Source organism: Eubalaena glacialis, chromosome 20 (assembly GCF_028564815.1).
Source record: "Eubalaena glacialis isolate mEubGla1 chromosome 20, mEubGla1.1.hap2.+ XY, whole genome shotgun sequence".
Lineage (NCBI taxonomy): Eukaryota > Metazoa > Chordata > Mammalia > Artiodactyla > Balaenidae > Eubalaena > Eubalaena glacialis.
In genome coordinates, this window is record NC_083735.1 from 29614879 (window position 1) to 29637075 (window position 22197).

The 22197-nt window shown below is 37.6% G+C and overlaps 1 protein-coding gene across 1 annotated transcript in view; it reads left to right on the forward strand.

Annotated features, from left to right (window-relative positions):
• Positions 1 to 22197, forward strand: part of KCNU1 (potassium calcium-activated channel subfamily U member 1) — a 134870-nt gene that overhangs the window by 16999 nt on the left and 95674 nt on the right. The window contains exons 6-10 of the mRNA XM_061177379.1: positions 923 to 998; positions 2707 to 2782; positions 8761 to 8931; positions 9873 to 9964; positions 12464 to 12574. Coding sequence (XP_061033362.1) covers positions 923 to 998; positions 2707 to 2782; positions 8761 to 8931; positions 9873 to 9964; positions 12464 to 12574 — 526 coding nt within the window. The remainder of the gene's footprint in view (positions 1 to 922; positions 999 to 2706; positions 2783 to 8760; positions 8932 to 9872; positions 9965 to 12463; positions 12575 to 22197) is intronic.

Sequence of the window (22197 nt, forward strand, 5' to 3'; positions counted from 1 at the left end):
TCAAAAAAAACCCCTCAACATTCATCCGTAAGTATCCTTTCATTTTCCTTTAAAGCCTAAATGGCGTTTAAAAAAATTCCTCCCCGTGATTGTATGGTTTTGTAAGACATTTTCAGAACCCATTCTTTTTTTTACCCCAGTCCCTGGCGATGGGCCTGATGCCAGTAGGTGTACGAGGTTGTTTATTGTTTATGGATTATCCGCACCTGAGGGTCAGGGCCCCAACATCCTCGCCCCCTGTGGCACCTTTGTGCTGAGATCCCACATGACTGGGAGAAGTGAAAAGCCTCCCGTGGTCTTTAAAAAGTATAAATCATCATATCCAGACATGCGGTGACCTGTTAGAGATTTTTTTAATTAGTTACTTTGTCTTTAAGGTGGATGTATTGACAGTACGTGGGCATTCTGTGGCTTTTGTCAGTTTTTATGTAATCTTATATTATTATTTATTATCTACAAAATATTTCTTACTAGTGTTACTATCAAACTACATAAAGGCAAACAACATGCAAACCCTGGGGAGCGTATCACAGAGACTCTATAGTCAGGAGTTAAAGTGATTTATGGATCATTTGTTCTCCATTCTAAAGAAGAGTTAAATAGAGTAAAATGTGAGTTGTGCTTATTGCATACTTTGTAATAATAATACTCAGCAACGCTTTGAGGTAGGTATCATTATAATTCCCATTTTACAGATGAGGAACTAGAGAAGCTAAGGGCGTTGCTTTAGATTACAACAGCCATTAAGTGAACCAGAATTTGAACCAGTGCTCAGGTCTTAAACTGATGACATTGTAAGATATTATATTTGAGCATTTCAGGGAAAGAAAGAACGTAAGCAGTCCCAGGTGTGGTATAATTCAGGCTGCTCCCTTTGTGACCCTCATCTTTCGGCAGCTTTCTTTTTTTGATTGCTTTGTAGGTTTAAGGTTCTTAAGAGCATTGCGGCTGCTGGAACTCCCTCAAATCTTGCAAATTCTGAGAGCCATCAGGACCAGGTAAATGCCAGCCCTGCCTCAAGTACTACTTACTCATTCGGATTAGGAAATTCAAATGTTAACTGAACCTTCAACTCAGCTCATTTCCCATCAGAAACTTCAGTGCAAAAGTCACGAAATCCCTTACTTTCCAAGATACCTTTTGCTTACTTTTCTCTCACTGCATTAACCTCACACACTGGCTGGAAAGTTTGCAATCATCTTGAAGAGTGTGTTTCTTCTCTGTTGCTTGGACCTACAGTGTGTCAGTCCATTTAGGCTTTAATTCTCCCCCGTACCGAAAAATAATTTTTTTTTAATCAAAGCAATTCAGACAAAATAGACTTTAAAATAAAGACTGTTACAAGAGATAAGGAAGGACACAACATAATGACCAAGGGATCAATCCAAGAAGAAGATATAACAATTGTAAATATTTGTGCATCCCACATAGGTGCACCTCAATACATAAGGCAAATGCTAACAGCCATAAAAGGGGAAATCGACAGTAACACAATAATAGTAGGAGACAGATCGTCCTGACAGAGAATAAGGAACGCAAGCCTTAAATGACACATTAGACCAGATAGACTTAATTGATATTTATAGGACATTCCATCCGAAAGCAGCAGAATACACTTTCTTTCTCAAGTGCACACAGAACATTCTCCAGGATAGATCACATCTTGGGTTGCAAATTAAGCCTCGGTGAATATAAGATAATTCAAATCCTATCAAGCATCTTTTCTGACCACAACACTATGAGATTAGAAATCAATTATAGGAAAACAACTATAAAAAACAAACACATGAAGGCTAAACAATATGTTACTAAATAATCAATGGATCACTGAAGAAATCAGACACTTTGATTCTATACATTCGTTGGCATGAATCGATCCTCTGCTGTCTAGGAATGTAAGACAATTCCTCCAAGCCTGAGAGCTGCCCAGGAGCAGCAGTGAGCTCTTGCTTACAGAAATAGAGCTACCTAAATATCTCCAAAAAATTAAAATTACAGTTAAAAAAAAATCCAAACTACCTTTAAGCAGCAATCCTGTTAAAGTTTTAGGCAATTTGGTCTAACATTACCCACTCACAATCTCCATGGCTCTGCATTCTCACTAGAAGCATCAAATAGTACCGGCCAGGTGGGTCTCACTGCTAAGGGTTTATGCTTTATGGAGCATTTGTGATCGGAAAGGGCTGTTCTTGTGTGGTTGGTAGCCTTGCTGAGAACCACAGAGATTCCGGCTAAACTCTAGGGCTTCCCTTAGGAGACAGGAGCTTGTTTGATCCTCCTCATTCAAAGATCCTGGTGTGAGTTTAGCAATACGGAACTACATTTCTGTGATCTACTCAGAATTTCATTTTGCAAGCCCACTCTCTGGATCCTTGGGACACTGCCTTCTTTCAATATAATATTAGGCTAGTGGAGATCATCAGAACCTAAGCTTTTTGAACACGTGTGTGTGACGGGGTGTGCCTGAGAGTTGTGCATCTCCAATTTTAATATGTATACGAAGCAAGCAGGGGCTCCTGTAACAATGCAGATCAGTAGGTCAGGGCAGGGCGTGGGATGCTGCATTTCCAGTATGCTCCCAGGGAAGTGTAACATTGTTCCTGGTCCATGACCCACACTTTGAGGGGCGAGAGTTTAGAGGACGAGGTATTTGTGTTGTTCGGGAACCTGTCAGAACCCAGCAGCTCTTTGTCTTTCTTCCCCTAGCAATTCAGTGAAGTTTTCCAAGCTGTTATCCATCGTTCTGAGTACCTTGTTCACTGCTGCAGGATTCATTCACCTGGTGAGCATCTCATCCAACTCCCTGATGTTGCGAGTGAGCATGAATGTCTTTTATTTGAAAAACGGAGGCAAACCTTCTGAGCGCCTGTCTCCATCACTGTAATCAGTGTGAGGTTTATCTTTTCACCTCCTTTGGATGGGTTTTCTCCACCCCATACTTCTCACAAATATGTATCTCCTACACTCGCAGTATCCATGTTCCTTCTTCCAACTTTCAAAACCTGCTCTTAGGAAAGGATTTAATAAGTTTACTCTTCTAAGGTATAAGCAATTGGTAAAGTTTATTACTGTATCATCATAGGGGTTCCAGCAATTTGAAAAAGAATAAAGGTCAGAGAAATGAAGCCAGTGAGAGAATTTTGTACTTACAAAAGCTGGAGAGTTGGGTGAGGGAGCAGTTGCTGAGTTGCAAAGGGGGGTTTGGGGACTTTCTTGGTTCTCCTGGAATCAATCTGTATACATAGCTGCCTCCTTCGCGTACAAGAAAGGTTAGTTCTCATGCCATATAATTGGCAACATAATAAATGGACTTCAACAATAGGAAGGAAACTCCTGGACGTTATTGCTCCAGGAAAGTTGAAGAGAAATCATTAGAAAATGCAGAAATTGAAGTGGGATGTTAAAAGCCTGCAAAGGCCTTTGAGAAAAGCAAAACCGAACAAAAAAATAGAGCAGAAGTCTTTTCCACTTGAGCCCTTCTCTCAAAATTAATTTAAAAATCACAAGGAAAAGGAAAAAGATAGTAAAAAGAAAAAACTTAACCATGTTCAGTTCATCAAGAAAAGTGTCAAACACCAAATGTGTTTGGTGTTTCAAGAAACAGATACAAACTACTATGCATAAAATAGGTAAGTAATAAGGATTTACTTTATAGCACAGGGAATTATATTCACTATCTTGTAATAACCTATAATGGAAAATAATCAGGAAAAATTACTGAATCACTATGCTGTACACCTGAAACGAACACAATATTGTAAATCAACTATACTTCACTTAAAAAAAAAAGAAATCTGAAACAAGCCACATCCTTCCTCATCATGCAAGCAGGAGACAGATTTTCTGGAGAAGAAGTGTCACAGCAGTAAAGGTAGATCCCTGCATCTGGAGGTTTAGCCCAAGGGCCATGGGTCTACACTGGGAGAAACAGTCACCAGTGTTCCCGTAGAGACCTGTTGGCCATCACAGAACGGTAGGCAAGAGGGTGCTAAAGGAGAAACCATGGTACAGGTTTTTTGGGGGTTTTTTTTTTTGCCTTTAATAGCGGTTCCAGTGAGGGGCTCTCAGGCTGAATGGGGCCTACAGGCATATTTTATTGGACCTAAGATGTTTGTATTATCTGTTTGCTATTTTTGTATTGGTTGCTAAGTTTTTTAAGAGAGCTCACATTAAAAAACCTGGATTTTTGGATTCTTTGGGAAACACAAGATTCTGGCAACCGACTCTCCCAAGGCCATCAACAGCCCTAGCTGAAGATTAGCTGCTCCCTGTAAATCTCACAGGTTTCTGGTTTGAACACGATCTCAGGCCCCTCTAAGCACGTGAACATGTGCTCCTATGGGGCGTCCAGTCACCCTGGGGAGGAGACCTCCAGCGAGGATGCGTGCAGAGAAAGAGGGAGAAGCCACCAGATGGTTTTGGACTCAGGGCCATCTACTGTGGGTCACACCAACATCTGAAATGTGAAAAACCTAGAAAAGCTGTAACCCAGAGCAAAAAATTAGCAGATTTTGTTCAGAGGATATTTGAAATGACAAACTGAAATAAAAGCTATGATTGTCCCAACTGTCCCAAGTCATCCCTTCCCGTACTCACACTGTCCTTCAGCTAAAAGTTGATACCATTGGAGGGTGAGTGTCCACCAGAAAGGAATCAACATGGTGCCTATGCTAAAATTCTGCCCAAAACAGGGAGTGTGTTGGAAAGCAGAGACATCAGTATAACAATTACATCACATAACGGCTGTCAGAGCAACAATAACAAGATAATTTGCCCAAGGGAACAAAGGAAATGTTAAGGAAGAGCCCTCCGTATACAAGGCTTTAAAAAACTGAAAATGGTACTTCAAACAAAATACTTAAGGTTTTAAATAAAAGATTACTAAACCATAGCAGGAAAACGGCCCAAAGATACCAGAGAAAAAGAAGAAAAAAGTTTTACAGAGCCAAAAATCACATTAGAGGGGACACAAATGTAATAAGTGTGACAGAAATATGCTCAGAAACATGGCGGACAGGATTGAGGCAAAAACACTGCCATTGAACAGGACAAAGATACTTAAATGATCTGAAGAAAAAACATGAAAGATGGGTCACGTTGATTTAACATACTGTAAAATTCATGTTCCTGAAGAAGAGGACACAAATATGGTATCAGAAAAATGTTTGAATATAAAGTATTGAATCTGTAGATTAGAGGGTATACGGTATCCCAGGAGAAATAACCCTAAATGAGTCCAACCGTAGTTTGGAACAATTACCAACCTTTAAGGGTAAGGAGAGAATCTAAGCAGAACAAAGAAAGGTCTATATTAGGGGGGAAATGAAACTAGCCTCAGATATCTTGCCAACATCAGTCAGTGCAGGAAGGTGACAGAGCAGTGTCTGCCAAGGTTGTGTGCAAGTGTAACCCATCCGTCATTTTAAGCACGTGGAAGAGAGAAGAGCATGATGAGTCCCTTTTAAAAATGACCTTGATGATAAAATCCAGCCACATAGGAGACGAGTCAAAACCAAGACCTCAAGAATGAGGAAACCATGATAAAAAGGAGTGATGGTGATTACTGACTGAATTGAAAATAGAACAAAGACACGACCAAGGGAATCGTGGGTACAGACTAGAACACACATGTACCATGTAAAAATAATAAAACCAATACAAATAATGGAGAGGGAGGCAGGGATGGGAGAGTGTCCTCACGTCGTCCGCCTCCGTAGCACAGCTCACCTAAGGTTGAAACATAAGGTTTAAAAGTGGAAAGTTTCAGTTTTGAAATGTGACATTAAAAATAGGTAACAATTCAGTATATTCACATTGACCCATAATCCTTCATCTTTAAGTTATTTCCCATCTGGGGCTGAGGGTCGACGCTAACGTGGTCCAGGGTAAGAGCAGGGTGGCCAGGTAGACCAGCAGAAGCTGACAGGTCTTAGGAGTGGGGAGGGGTTTGCAGCACTAAAGCAGTACTTCCAAAGACGGTGAGTTAAATGGGAAAGGGTTATTTAACTTACTGTGAAGGAGATTTCTAGGTTGAAATAAGTTTAGTTTCAGTTTGTAAAACATGTTGTACAAGGGTATGATGGAAGCCCTGTGCTAAGATGTTTATAAAACACTATGGGGTTTTAGCTTAAAGCAAACTGTCCCAAGCAACACTTCAACTCCTGGAAAAAAAATATATATACACACATATGTATATACATATATATTATAGTATATATATCATATATGTGATTTTTAAAATTGAAGTATAGTTGCTGTACAGTATTATATGTTACAGTGTACAATATCGTGATTCACAGTTTTTAAAGGTTATACTCCATTTATAGTTATTACAAAATATTGGCTATATTCCCCATGATGTACAATATATTCTTGTAGCTTATTTTATACCTAATAGTTTGTACCTCTTACTCCCCTACCCCTATATTGCCCCTCACCCCTTCCCTCTCCCCACTGGTAACCACTAGTTTGTCTCTATATCTGTGACTCTATTCATTCTTTGTTATATTCATTAGTTTGTTGTATTTTTTAGATTCCACATATGAGATCATTCAGTATTTATCTTTCTCTATCTGACTTATTTCACTTAGCATAGTACCGTCCAAGTCCATCCATGTTGCTGCAAATGGTAGAATGTCATTCTTTTTTATGGCTGAGTAGTATTTCATTGTATATATATATACCACATCTTTTTCCATTCATCTGTTGTTGCACACTTAGGTTGCTTCCCTATCTTGGCAATTGTAAATAATGCTGCTATGAACATTGGGTTGCATGTATCTTTTTGAATTAGTGTTTTTTAGTTTTTTTTTTCTCAGATATATACCCAGGAGTGGAATTGCTGGGTCATATAGTTGTTCTATTTTTAATTTTTTGAGGAACCTCCATACTGTTTTCTACAGTGGCAGCACCAATTTACATTCCCACCAACAGCGTAGGAGGATTCCATTTTCTCCACATCCTCACCAACATTTGTCATTTGTGTTTTTTTTGATGATGGCTGTTCTGACAGGTGTGAGATGACATCTCATTGTGGTTTGGATTTGCATTTGATTTGCAACATGATTAATGATGTTGAGCATCTTTTAATGTGCCTGTTGGCCATCTACATGTCCTCTTTGGAAAACTGTCTATTCAGGTCTTTGGCCCATTTTTTAATTGTTTTTTTTGTTTGTTTTTTTGATGTTGAATTGTAGGAACTGTTTATATATTTTGGATATTGACCCCTTATCGGTCATATCATTTGCAAATATTTTCTCCCATTCAGTAAGTTTTCTTTTCATTTTGTAGATGGTTTCCTTCACTGTGAAAAAGCTTTTAAGTTTAATTAGGTCCCATTTGTTTATTTTTATTTTTATTTCCTTTGCTTTAGGAGACAGATCCAAAAAACTATTGCTTCGATTTATGTCAAAGAGTGTTCTGCCTATATTTTCCTCTAGGAGTTTTATCTGTGTGATTTACACTTGGTTTTCTTACAGTACAATAATCTTAGAAAGCAGTAAAGGCTCCAGATCCGTGGAAGCTGATTAGTAGACTTTGCAACCAAATCTACTACCAGCCCTGAGAGTTAAGTATAGACATGCAATCTCCTTATTTGGGAGTGGAGTATTAGAGGAGCCCACACTCTTAACCTACTCATCCAACTTAAGAAGGAGGCAGCAGTTGGCACACCACTTTAAAAAAGTGATCGAATACCTAAGCAAAGTACATTATTTCTAGTTTTCGTTCTGGTTCTTAGCAACAAAACAAAAAACCTACTTTCCCTAGCCATCTCTAGCATTTTACCGTCTCTCGTGGAAAAATGGAAATGGAAAACATCTAGGAAATAAGTACTATTTTGGGAAAAAAATGTCTAAAAACGGAAACACAAAGGAAATTTTGTATATATGCTATATAATTAATGTTTGTTATGTATCATAACAAATGATATATATGTATAAATTTATATATATATTCTATAAAGTGTAATGCCATTGCCTAAGTTACTCTTCTTGTTTAATGTAAAAAAAAATCAGATAAACCTAGGTTTCTTAAAATGTGAAGACTTAGGGGGAAAATCAGAGGAAGATTTTTCCAGAGTTTCTTTTTTTTTTTATTTGAAGTATAGTTTATGTACCATATTATATGTTACAGGTGTACAATATAGTGATTCACAATTTTTAAAGGTTATACTCTGTTTATCGTTACTATAAAATATAGGCTATATTTCCCATATTGTACAGTATATCCTTGTAGCTTATTTCAGAGTTTCTTTTTTATCACTGAAAAGATTTTTGCAGGGAGAGAGGAAAGTAATCTGCAAAACTTGTTTGCTCTTCCTGAGACTCCAGCATTCATGCGCTTAAGCTCACTGAGATGAAGTGCCCATTTAAGTGCTGCTTTCCTTCATGATGATCCTGATCTGGTGTAAAATGAGGGTGAATAATAATTGCTCAGTCTGACAGCCTCTGAATCCCATGGCTCCAGGATGGGAGGATGTGCCCACAGGAAAAGAGATGTCAGCCATCCCCCCCATTGAGCATCTCCATTGTGGGCTCAAGCTACACACCCCTCAGACTTGAGCACTAATCACCATGAAGGGAAACAAGACTTCACAGTTACTACCCACAATCTGCAAACCCTTCACAGCGACCTGGGAATCATTTACTCTTTCATTTGGATCAAATTAAATGAAACAAATCGAAAGTTGTGCTTATTCTTTATAAACTTTCCCTTGGATTCCATTCAGAGACCTTTCCTGAGTCCTCTCTCTTTGGACAGGTGGAAAATTCTGGTGATCCCTGGCTCAAAGGTAGAAATTCACAGAATATTTCATATTTTGAGTCCATTTACCTGGTCATGGCAACGACGTCGACTGTCGGCTTTGGAGATGTGGTGGCCAAGACATCCCTAGGACGGACCTTCATCATGGTCTTCACCCTGGGGAGTTTGGTGAAGAATATTTTTATATCTTTTGAATATAGCTACATAAACCAAAAACATTTGGTTAATGGTGAGAAACAAAGTGAAATAGGTTTGAGAGTGAATGTTGCATTATTCAGAGCGGGTGTCAAATGAAAATGAAGAGATATATGAATCCCATATTTTCCAAACTGCATCCCTTGGAGCACATGATGTAATTGTTCAATTGCCAGGGATGAGGGTGGTAGACAGAGGAGAGCAGACTTTCCTAATTAGCCTCTGCATTGATTTGAGCAACTGCATCTTCCTTCATCTTTTGCCCATCGGATTATAGTCTTTCTTCCAAAGAGGAAGGGGATTTGAGATTTGATCTGCAGGAAGTTGTGTTCTTTGCAGCCCAAATGAGTAAACTCTCTCTAAACCAGCATTTTACTACAGATAAGTGAACATCTGTGCTTGGTTCAGGAGTGTGTCAAGGACGAAGGAAGCCTCCTTTTCTTATAGTGACTTTAATGTCAATTCCTTAATAACCATGGCCGAGTTCTCCACTCTACCTTTCTGATATCCCCCTGTCCACATCATTGTTACATCCCCTCATTTCTGTCATTTTCCCTTAACCCTACTCTGTCCCATATGCTTTTTTTTTTCCCCAAGCCCCAAATAGTATCAAGTGAAAGAGTCAGAAGGGCAGTTAGAAGTGATGAGAGGACAAAATGGGTGGGGAGGTTGCCTTACTGCTTGTCTTTGCTTTCATCTTTTTGAAGGATGAAAAGCATTTTATTAAATTTTAACCAAATCCAAAGGCTGAAGTAAGGAAGAAAATTGGTCTCCCTTTAAAAGCACAGTTCCCAGTCATGCCTTTCTTAGAAGAGAGAAAGTTTTACGTACCTGCTTTCTCCTTTGTAATCTTGGAATTTTGGAGTATCCTTGGAAGTAATGAGACCTCAGGTTTTATTTGCCGCTCATTTTAGGTTCTGTTTGCGAACTACGTCCCTGAAATGGTGGAACTTTTTGGTAACAAGAGGAAATACACCAGTTCCTATGAAGTGGTCAAAGGAAAGAAGTAAGTAGCTTTCAAGTATAATTTCTACAGTTTGAGGTATTCTACTAAGTCACTCTCTCTTTCGAAACACTATTGCCTGGCCTAGGTGGATATATTGGCAAGGTCCTCATTCACTAAAGAGGGCCGTGCTGGAATAAATACCATGAGAAGATATTTGCTACTTGATACACACTACCATCTAGATGCTCATAAGAGGATTAAATAAACTAGAATGACAGATATGTTGTCATTCGGTGTCACATGCTGATTGTGCCAATATTTGTACATTCCTTATCTCAGACTGTTCTCTTATATCCATTACTGATTGTCTTATTCATTTTAACCATGTGGTTGACTCATGGCTAACTTTACATAATGGATCAAATTAAAGTCACAGTTCGAATTTAAAATAATTCAATTCAGTTGTCTTAGCCCAAACTCCCCTAAAGCTCATCCATGGGAAGAGGTTTGCTAGAGTGAGGAGGGGCTTCAGCCTGTCCTCCAATCCTTCACAGATCACCTGTTCTGTCCATGCCACAGCTGTTTGTTCCCAGGAGCGAAGTGGATTTGGAGTTGTTTTTACTCTATTTCTCTGTGGATATATGTTACCTCCATTGCCATTATGATTTTTCATACCTAAGAAGAAGATAAGGAATTGGAAATCTTAAATTCAAAGCGATTCTTTTTTATTTAGTCTCTTACCTGCTGTAGAGGAAAGAGGCGCAGTGGAGATAAACTCCTTTGGAGTGATGTCTTAACACAGTTGGATAAAAACCAACATTGATCCAGGAGTATGAAGAGGAAGGTAACAAAATGAAATGAATGAAAAACAAATATTGAAAACAATGAAATAAGCTAGATAAGCCAAAGTCTAACCCAGTTCATCTCACACATGCTAAATAGGCCAATGAGGTCAGGAAAATATAAGTTTAACTTAGGCTAAAATTACGCTTTCAGTTTTCTTACATGACTAATGGGAGGAAAATAGCTTCTTTATGTATATGAAGCCTAAGGAAATTGACAGCTATTTTTCACCATAGAAGTTACATGCATAGATTTGTGGACCTGTCCTAGATGTCTCTCCATTGGACTGACTTGTTTTGTGAGTACTAGATAATTTTAGATGCAGAAGATAAACCGAAATAACCTAGATTCTGGTGCTGCCTCAGCCATAGTATTTGACTATGGGAAAATCAGTGAGCCATTCTGAGCTCCGTCGTTCCTCAGTGAAAAAAGATGACACCAGCCAATCCGGAGTCAAGTGGAAAATCAAGTGAAATTAACACACGTGCAACTCCATTATAAATTATAAATAACCGAGAAAAATCTAGCAGTTACGATAGTTATCCTTAAATGCCTGAAAAGCTATGTGTAATTCAAATGTGTGGAATCATTCCCTACAGAAATCTGATGCTCCTTTTGTATATTGGAGATGCAGTCCTTGGTGTTTCTAAGTTTAAAATCTAGGTGGAACAAATACCAACTTTTTTTTTTTAACATCTTTATTGGAGTATAATTGCTTTACAATGTTGTGTTAGTTTCTGCTGTATAACAAAGTGAATCAGCTATATGCATACATATAACCCCATATCCCCTCCCTCTTATGTCTCCCTCCCACCCTCCTTATCCCACCCTTCTACGTCATTGTCATTGCAAAGCACCGAGCTGATCTCCCTGTGCTATGCAGCTGCTTCCCACTAGCTATCTACTTTACATCTGGTAGTGTATATATGTCCATGCCACTCTCTCACTTCGTCCCAGCTTCCCCTTCCCCCTCCCCGTGTCCTCAAGTCCATTCTCTTCGTCAGCATCTTTATTCCTGTCCTGCCCCTAGGTTCTTCAGAACCATTTTTTTTTTTTTTTTAGATTCCATATATGTGTGTTAGCATACTGTATTTGTTTTTCTCTTTCTGACTTACACACTTCCTAACACCATACACAAAAGTAAACTCAAAATAGATTAAAGACCTAAATGTAAAGCCAGACAGTATAAAACTCTTAGAGGAAAACATAGGCAGAACACTCTATGACATAAATCACAGCAAGATCCTTTTTGACCCACCTCCTAGAGAAATGGAAATAAAAACACAAATAAACAAATGGGACCTAATGAAACTTAAAAGCTTTTGCACAGCAAAGGAAACCATAAACAAGACGAAAGGACAACCCTCAGAACGGGAGAAAATATTTGCAAACGAAGCAACTGACAAAGGATTAATCTCCAAAATATACAAGCAGCTCATGCAGCTCAATATCAAAAACACAAACAACCCAATCCAGAAATGGGCAGAAGACCTAAATAGACATTTCTCCAAAGAAGATACACAGATTGCCAGCGAACACGTGAAAGGGTGCTCAACATCATTAATCATTAGAGAAATGCAAATCAAAACTACAATGAGGTATCAAATACCAACTTTTATTTCAAACTAAGTTTAAGCTAATTGTCCATCTCTAAATCTAGACAGGAAGATACTTTTGTTCCTGGGATGATCCACCTCCCATGTTTTCACTTTCTAGGTTCATTGTGGTCTGTGGAAACATCACTGTGGACAGCGTGACGGCTTTCCTGAGGAATTTTCTCCGCCATAAGGCAGGGGAGATCAATACTGAGATTGTTTTCCTGGGAGAGTAAGTGTATCTGTATGACCCGTGGGCAGGGAATACTTGAAATATGTGTGAATATTTGTAATGGAAGAAAATTGCCCTTGCGGTATTAATTTTTTAAATTCGGAAATAATAGTAAGCAATAAGTAAGGAAAAAGCAGTTCATGACCAGAGTTAACCTCTGAAAATATATCTTGCCAGATGTTTTTCCCAGTGAAGCACTGGGAAATGCCTATTTAATACAAAAAGAGTTTTAAGTAGGCAACGTGGTTTCTAACTGTTCTATTTTACAATTTTGGTTCCTAATGAGATTGAGCAATTTTTGTGTGTTTTGATGGTTCGTGGTTTTTTTGAAGTGGCTCTTCATTTCTTTTATCCTCTTTTCTATGAGGAGGGTCCTCTGTTACTTTGCTGACTTTTTTTTTTTAATAATTATTATTATTATTTTTTTTTAAATCTTGTAGGGACTTTTTTTTTTAATTTATTTATTTTTACTTTTGGTTGTGTTGGGTCTTCGTTTCTGTGCGAGGGCTTTCTCCAGTTGTGGCAAGCGGGGGCCACTCTTCATCGCGGTGCGTGGGCCTCTCACCATCGTGGCCTCTCTTGTTGCGGAGCACGGGCTCCAGACGCGCAGGCTCAGTAGTTGTGGCTCACGGGCCCATTTGCTCCGCGGCATGTGGGATCTTCCCAGACCAGGGCTCGAACCCGTGTCCCCTGCGTTGGCAGGCAGATTCTCAACCACTGCGCCACCAGGGAAGCCCACTTGGCTGACTTTTAAGCACTCATTATATTTTTCTATTAGCTGCTTTGTGTCATATGTTGTAAATATTTTTTCCTCTCCCTTTGCTTTTAAATCTTTATGCATGCTTTTGTTGTAAATCGAATACGGAAGCATCCGATTTCCATGGACTGTAATCCATCCACTCTTCCCTTTTGGCTTTCTGCTTTTCTGATATTCTTAGACCCCTCTGTCCTAGAATTAAGTAACTATCTCTCTAGCATTTTTAGGTTTTCATATTGAAATGTTTTATATTTAAGCTCTCTGGAATTGACTTTGTGTAATGTGTAGGGAACTAACTTCTTTATTTTTTTCCAAATGGTCAATCCATTATCCAGACGTCACTCACTAAATAAGTCACCCAGGTGTGAAATGGCATCTTGATTTTATCCAGGATTGCCTGTCGGATCACCTCGGCCTTCACGCATTTCGTAGTTGAACACTGTACACTCTTTACATTCTGACACTTTCAACCCACCGTTACCTTGGGCTCTCAGGTGTGAGATAACCAGTAAGCATTTTGAATTTCTTTATGGTGCTGTTGACAGACAGCCAAGAGTTCTGCTTCAGGATCATTGTCATGCCTGTCTTTTCAATAATTTGTGTATTACTTGAATCCTTACTTAAAAAATAGTAAAAAAAAGAAAAAAAAAAAACCAAAGTGCTTAAACCAGTGATAAGAGGCTAATAATTGTAACCCAGCTGAGACAAAGAGGAAATCATTAAATGTGTGGAAAGTAACTTCTTTTATCTGCTGATGTATTTTCATAGCCTAATGTAGGTTATTGTAGGTACTCGTCAAGGTAATGAATGAAATTTCTTAAATGGTGCAAGATGTTGGAAGTGTCTATCTAGAATTTTGTCAATTACATCTATACTCTGAAGACTCCAAAATTGATGTCCCCCACTAGACATTCTCTGTGGCTTCATAGTCACACAACTAATTGCTTACTGGGTATTTCCACCCCAGTGTTTCAAAGACCCCTCAGACTCAACATTCTCAAAAGTAAACTCATGATTTAATGTCCAACTTTTCCATCTCACAAGGCAAATTAAAAAATTAAAAATTAAAAAACAAGAAGGAAAGGAAACAGCTTTTCCTGTCTCAGCAAGTGGGACCTCATCAATGCTGGTCCTTAAAACAGAAAACTAGGCGTTGTCTTTGACTTTACTGTCTCCCTCAAACCCTGTGTACACGTTCATCATCAATTGCATCTCCTACATAAATCCTGATTCTACCATTTTGTCTCCGCTCTCACAACCCTATTCAAAGTTCCTATCTTGTCTCTCCTGAACTTCTGTAAAGGCTACTTTATTGATCTGTTCTTTCTGCTCAGAAGCTCTTCCGCTTTATGTGACTGATTTATTTTCATCTCCCAGCACTCAGGGTCCTTCTCTGGCCAAGTTATCTAAATTAACGTCTTCTAATCCTCCTATCTCATCACTCCATTTATTTGCTTTAAAGCAATTATCACAATCTGTGATTGTGGTGGATTTTCCTTTGGTGCAGAGGTTCACATTACCTTTCCTTACTCTACATTCATGCTGCTCCTCTCAATAAACCTGTGCTGGCCTTTGACTTAACTTGAGAAATAGAATTCAGCAGAGGGAAGACTGTGGTAGATTGTTTTTTAAAGATGGCTACCAGAAACCTCTCCCAAATGTTTACACATATTCTCCTCCTCCCACCAAAAGTGGAGTCTTCTAGCTTCCCTTCTATTGATCTGGGCTGGCCCTTTGACTCATTTTAACCAATGAAACATGTGTAAATGACTGAGCCAGTTAAAGGACCAACCCATAAGGAGCCTGTTACCTTCTGCGCTCAGTGTCTTGAAACCCTGGACCACTATGTAAGAAGTTCACCTCCTCCTCTAGGGGGAGGAGGCCCATTTCAACTGCCAGCTCCTCCAGAAGCCCAGCTGAGGCAACAGACCTGTAAGTGATGCCATCTCAGAGGTTCTAGCCCACTAGAGCTCTCAGCTAAACAGAGTCATGTCTCCAACAAAACCGCATGCAGCAGAGGACTCACCCAGCTGAGCCCAGTCAAAACAGAGAATTTCAAGAAATAATAACTCATTATTTTAAGCCACAAAGATTGTGCCAGATTTTGTGCAAACCTAGGTAAGTGATACAGAAACTGACACTTTTCTTTCTTTGGTTACTTGCTTATTATTTAAAGCAAAACAATATCCAAGATATTATGTTATGAAATATCATAAAGGTAAAATATTAATTTATGTTTCTATAATTCAGGGTAAGTAGTAGCATGCAACGAAAACTAACTATGGCTAAATTAACAGAAAAAAAAATTGATATTATGTAGCTCTCAAAACATCCAGAAGGGCCAGATAAATAGGCGTAGAGAATATACAACAATAAATAATGATGAAATATTTATTTCCTTGAGTAATTTGTATTGTTATTGTGCCTGAGTGGGTACATAAGTATTGATTTATTATTCTTTATATTGAATGCATACATCCTATACACTTTGTATATGTGCAGTTTTTCACAATCAAATGAAAAGATGAAAACTTTCTAGAGTTGAAAAAAAGATATCAGTTCTCAGATTGGAAAGGTACAATAATGCTGATCAGGGTAAATGAAAATCATGTACACACAGGCACGTTGTCATAACATGTAAGGCAGGGGTCCTCACCCCACCTGTCCGCAGCCTGTTAGGAACCGGGCCGCACAGCAGGAGGCGAGCAGCAGGCGAGTGAGCGGAGCTTCATCTGCCGCCCCCCATCGCTCACATTACCGCCTGGACCGTCCACCGCCCCGCCTCCCATCCATGGAAGAATTGTCTTCCATGAAACAGGTCCCTGGTGCCAAAAAGGTTGCGGACCGCTGATGTAAGGTCACCTAATTCAGCAGTTGTTGAGGGATGGGGCAGATCCGTGTAGGAATCCAGAAGATAGTACTATTCCAGAAAGTAATAGATGAACATAACTTACACATCAAATAGCAAAACACTTACCACCAAATATTTAACCCCTTCCTATTTTTCCAGTCTTACTGCTCAGAGATAACTGTTTCTTCTAAATTTAAATCTATGTTTTATCACTCTTTTGACTCCTCAGTTGTACACAGTATTTATTCATCACCTGATATTTTGCAGATGTATATTATTCAGCCCTCTGCACCACTTTCCCTTCTTCAGTTGTTCCATTATAGTTATCTTCTAATTTGTAATTACAGCGACAGTGTTTATATCATTATGGCTAATAAATGTTGGTCTTTGATAACAGTACATTTCCTCAAATTTTTTTCCAGTACTTAATGATCGCCTCCTTTTTATATGTTTATCATTAAATATTTTCCAATAGGTATATCACATGCATAGCAATAAATATTTTCTAACTTTTTCAACATTAAATAATCTCATAAGAACAAAAGTAGAGTGAAAAATTTCCAAGAGTTGCACAGGAGTCACTGGAGCATAGAAAAAATATCTTAGAACTTACACTTATTTTTAAAACAGCAAGGTAATAATTAAGCAGCATGTTTAAAACTCCTTATCCCAAATTATAACTCAGAAAGAAAATTACGTAGAATTACAATATACATTAAAATGAATTACTATGAAGTGAACACCCATGTAACCACCACCCAAATCAAGATATATTCTATTGCCAGCACCCCAGGAAAACCCTCCTCAATTATAACCCAATCTTTAGTCCCTAGAGATAATTATGATTTTGACTTTGTATCTTACATTTATTAATTGTCCTATCGCCTATGTTTATTTAGAATATTTAAGTTTTTCCTGTTTTTAAACTCACATTAATGGAATATAAATTTATTTACCTCAATATTGCGTTTGTAAGATTCATCCTTGTTGCAGCTGGATGTAGCTGTTCCTATTCATTTTCATTGCTGTGTAGTAGAGCATTCCATTATATGAATACACCACAATTTTTCTTAATCCATTCTACTGTTGGTTGACATTTCTCCTCAATTTTGGCTATTATGAAGAATGTTGCTTTGAAAATTCTTATATATGTGTCCTGGTCCCCAGGCATTAAATTGCAGGGTAGTAACTCTTCCTGTAACAGAACTGTCAGTCATTCAAAATGTTTTTTCTGGTCTGCACTTCCACCAGCAGTCCTGAGAGCTCCTTTCACCATACAGCCTTACTACTGCTTGGAAATGTAGCTTCCCATCCTACCTAACACTTAGAAACGTCAGTCTTGTTTAGTTTTAGCCATTCTTTGGGATAGTGTTTTGCAAGGCAGTGTATCTTATTGTGGTTTATAATCTCATTTTTCTGGTTAGTAATGAGGCCAAGCATATATTCATATGTATAAGCCATATGGGTTCCCTCTTATGAAATGGCTGTTATCTTGCCCATTTTTTAAATTAGAATATAGTTGATTTACAACGTTGTGTTAGTTTCTGGTGTACAGTAAGGTGATTTAATATATACATATTCTTCTTCCTATTATTTTCTGTTATGCTTCTTTTTGCCCATTTTTATCCTAAATTTAAGTGCAGATCTGCCAGTGACAAGTTCTTTTTTTTTTTAATGTAAGGACATCTTTATTTTCTTTTCATTCTTGAAAGATAATTTTATGGATATAGAGTTCTTAAGCTGCCGCATTTTATCCTTAAGAACCATGAAAGTATTATTCTGTTGATTTCTGGCTTTTGTTGTCGCTATTAAGAAGTCTGTTAAACTATCTTCTTTAATGAATTATCTTCTTAAAAAAATTATGTATTGTACTTAATGTGAAAGTATGTTATACATTTACTACGATGTGTGTAGTTTTGAATTTCTGATAATTTATTGTGCTTAGTATTCATGAGTCTTCCTGAGTCTCGGGGTTGGTGTTTTCCACCATTTCTGGAAGATTCTCAATAATTTCTTCAAATATTGCCCTTGTCATTATGTTCTTTCTCCTCCTTTTCTGGGAATTCAACTATAAGTATGTTAGTCCTTTTTTTACTGTGCCAAATATATTTCTTACGCTCTGTTTTGTATTTCTCCTCTTTTTTATATCTCTGTATTACATTCTGGATACTTTATTCTGAACTATCTTCCAGGTTCCTACTTCTCTCATTTTTTTTTAAATTAATTAATTAATTTATTTATTTTTGGCAGTGTTGGGTCTTCATTTCTGTGCGAGGGCTTTCTCTAGTTGTGGCAAGTGGGGGCCACTCTTCATCGCGGCGCGCGGGCCTCTCACTGTCATGGCCTCTCTTGTTGCGGAGCACAGGCTCCAGACGCGCAGGCTCAGTAGTTGTGGCTCACGGGCCCAGTTGCTCCGCGGCATGTGGGACCTTCCCAGACCAGGGCTCGAACCCGTGTCCCCTGCATTGGCAGGCAGATTCTCAACCACTGCGCCGCCAGGGAAGCCCCTACTTCTCTCTTTATCTGTGTTTAATCTATTTACAGACTCATTCATTGAGTTTTTAATTTGAGTTATTGTATTTTTCAGTTCCAGAATTTATATTTGGTTCTTTATCAAATATTCTGTTTTCATAGTTTCTTGTGTTTCCAAGGTTACCTTTTATTTATTTCAATAAAATAAACATAATTATGTTGTAGTTTGTGTCCAGTAATTCAGTGTCTTAAGTCTGTTGTTTCCACTGGTTGTTACACATAGTATCTTCTTTTCTTTGTGTGCTTTTTTGTCTTAGATTATATGCTTATTCTTCTATTAAAAAATATTTATAGAAATAACTTGTAGCCTAGAAAAATATTACATTCTTCCAGAGAGGATTTTTTTTTTTTTTAAATTTTATTTATTTATTTATTTATTTATGGCTGTGTTGGGTCTTCGTTTCTGTGCCAGGGCTTTCTCTAGTTGCGGCGAGCGGGGGCCACTCTTCATCGTGGCGCGCGGGCCTCTCACTATCGCGGCCTCTCTTGTTGCGGAGCACAGGCTCCAGACGCGCAGGCTCAGTAGTTGTGGCTCACGGGCCTAGTTGCTGCACGGCATGTGGGATCTTCCCAGACCAGGGCTCGAACCCATGTCCCCTGCATTGGCAGGCAGATTCTCAACCACTGCACCACCAGGGAAGCCCCCAGAGAGGATATTTACTTCTTCCAAGTACAATGGGGCACTTGTACCTTAGGACCACGTAAATCCAAATTCAACGCTTGAGGTTCACTGTACTACCCAGGTGACAAACTCAGAATGAAAGTACATCTGAAAACTAATTTATTCAATTTTACACTTCTTCTATGCCTGCATACCTTTGTTATGCCAGGTTAAAATTTGGAGGAGTTACTAAAGTCTTCATTTTGTGTGTCAGGGGAGCTGGAAGTTTTCGGACCCCTTATCTTATGACATCACCAGAATGTTAGCTCAGTTTGGTAGCTGTATCTTCTGAATTACTAAATGCTTTGGTGGGTGGGGGGACTGGACTTAACCTCCAAGACCTTGATTTCTTCTAGATTTTGGCCTGGAAATTCTTCACGGTCTGGTTATGTCTTTCATGATTTATTAGATATTTTAATATTTTGTCCAGCATTTTTATATATCCTTAGTAGAAGGTTGGCTGAAATTACCTAGTTTACTATGCCTGAAAACAAAGGCCCCAGCTCTAGTGATGTTTAATATATGAAAACATGCAAAGCTCTCACTTGTTCTCATATGTTTTAAGGGAATAGGGGAAGTTTTACTCAAGAGGATTGACAAGTTCAGAGAATTTCCAAATATTGCAGTTGATAGTGGGCCAGATAACAAAAGTATTGTATAGTCTATTATAAGGATTTGGCTTTAAGGAAGTTGCCTTTTCTCCAAGTCAGTTCTGAATTCTTGGAGGATTTTCAGCAGAGGGATGACATAACTAGATTTAGTTTTCTTCTTCAGTGTTGGGAAATTAGAATTAGATTTATCGTAATTCTTACAACAGCCTTTGTACTTGACTTTGTACATAAGCATGTTTTGGTGGTTTGTTTTTGTAAGTAGCTGTTTTTAATAATGCTCTAAGCACCAGTACATGAACTCACCATCAAGACAAAATTTAGGACAGAACCCGTATCTAACTATATGATCCTACCCACATTTCATACTGCTCTCAATTGTTTTGTACATCATCATCATTCTTTATCTCTCCTATAGTTTTATTGCAGTTATGTACAGTCTTAAAATGTTTAGCTATGTTTAACTTTACAGAAGGAAGATCACACCAATGGAATCTTGTGGTACTTAGATTTTCCTCATTTTATATTTCTAAGATACACTCATTTTTCTGAGTGTTGCTGTAGTTGTTTACTGTTATATGATATTTCATTGACAGAGTAAACCTTAGTTTATTTATCCACTCTTGGTGTGATTTGCATTGTTTCTAGATTTTTCTATTGGAAATAATTTTGTTATTAACATGGCTTATGTATGGCTCTTAGTGGACCTGTGCAAGAGTGTCTGTGTATGTGTGTGTGGGGGGAGGGTGGTTTAATGGTGTGAGAATGTGAATGTTCATTTTTAAGAGATAGTATCATTCTTTACTAGTGGTTGCACCATTTTTCAAGCTTATCAGCAATGTGTAAGTGACTTTGTGTAGCTATACATCTACATTCTTTCTAACAATTGGCATGGTCATACTTTTTAATCTTTGCAGTGAAATCAGTGTAAAGTGGAATCTCATCGTGGTTTTGATTTATAGCCTCTTATCACTAAGTATGTAGTTTCTCTTCATGTTTATTAGCCATACATGTTTCCTCTTTCTGTGAAAAGCCTATCATGCATTTTACCTGTTTTTCTATTGGATTGTTTGGGGGTTTTTCTTATTTAATTTCTAGGAGTGCTTAATGTATTCTTGACACTAACTCTTCATCAGTGATCTGAATTGTAACTATATTTTTCCAGTTTATAACTTGTCTTTTCACTGAGTATTAGCAGTATTTTGATATTCAAAAGTTTTTAATATTATTATAGTTCAAATTTTCAATCATTTCAATTGTATTTAATGATTTTTTTGGTTTTTGTTTAGGAATTTTTCCATATCCCAATATTTAAAAGATATTTAATTACATTTCCTATTAAGAATTTTTAATTTTTTTTTGATGTTTAAATCTCTAATTATACTGGAATTTTTTTTTTATGGCATGACGCATGAATAAAACTTCAGCTTCTTCCATAGATAACCATTTTATCAATGCTAGTTATTGAATAAACCCTTTTCCCCTCACTGATCTGACATGCTACCAGTATAAATAGGTCTATTCTGTGTTTTTTTTAATCAATTTATCTCTTAGTGCATTAATACTATACTTTTTTAATTGCTAAAGATTCATAATTAATCCTTATATATCTTAGGGCAGGTTTTCCCCCCTTGCTCTTCTTTTTTCAATAGTTGACAAGCTCTTCTTGGCCCTTTATCTTTCATATATATTTTATAATCATTTTACCATGAACTATGAAAAACCCTGTGGAAATTGATAGGAGGAATCTAATTGAAACTTTGGTTTAAAATTGATTCTTTGTGTTACAAATTCTTTCTAACTCTGAATATACTATGGTTGTCTACTTATTTAGATCTCATTTAGTGTCTCAATAATATTGTATAATTTCACAGGCTTGCTGATGTTTATTATATATTATGTAATTTTACATATGTATATACGTAATAAATATATGTGACATATATATTATAAGTACTTGATATTTTCTGATATATTTGAAATAGTGTCTTATTGTATTTTCTACTTGTTTGCTTTTGGTATGAAAAACCAGAATTGACCTTTGTATATTAATCTTCCATTCATCCATATTGTTAAATTAACCTCTGTTTATTTTTCTGTAGTGTTTAGGGGTTTCTATGTAAATAATCATATTAGTTCAGATAAAGAGAGTTTATTTCTTCCTTTCTAATCCTTATGTGTACAGTGTATCTTTATTTTCTTATTGCTCTTGCT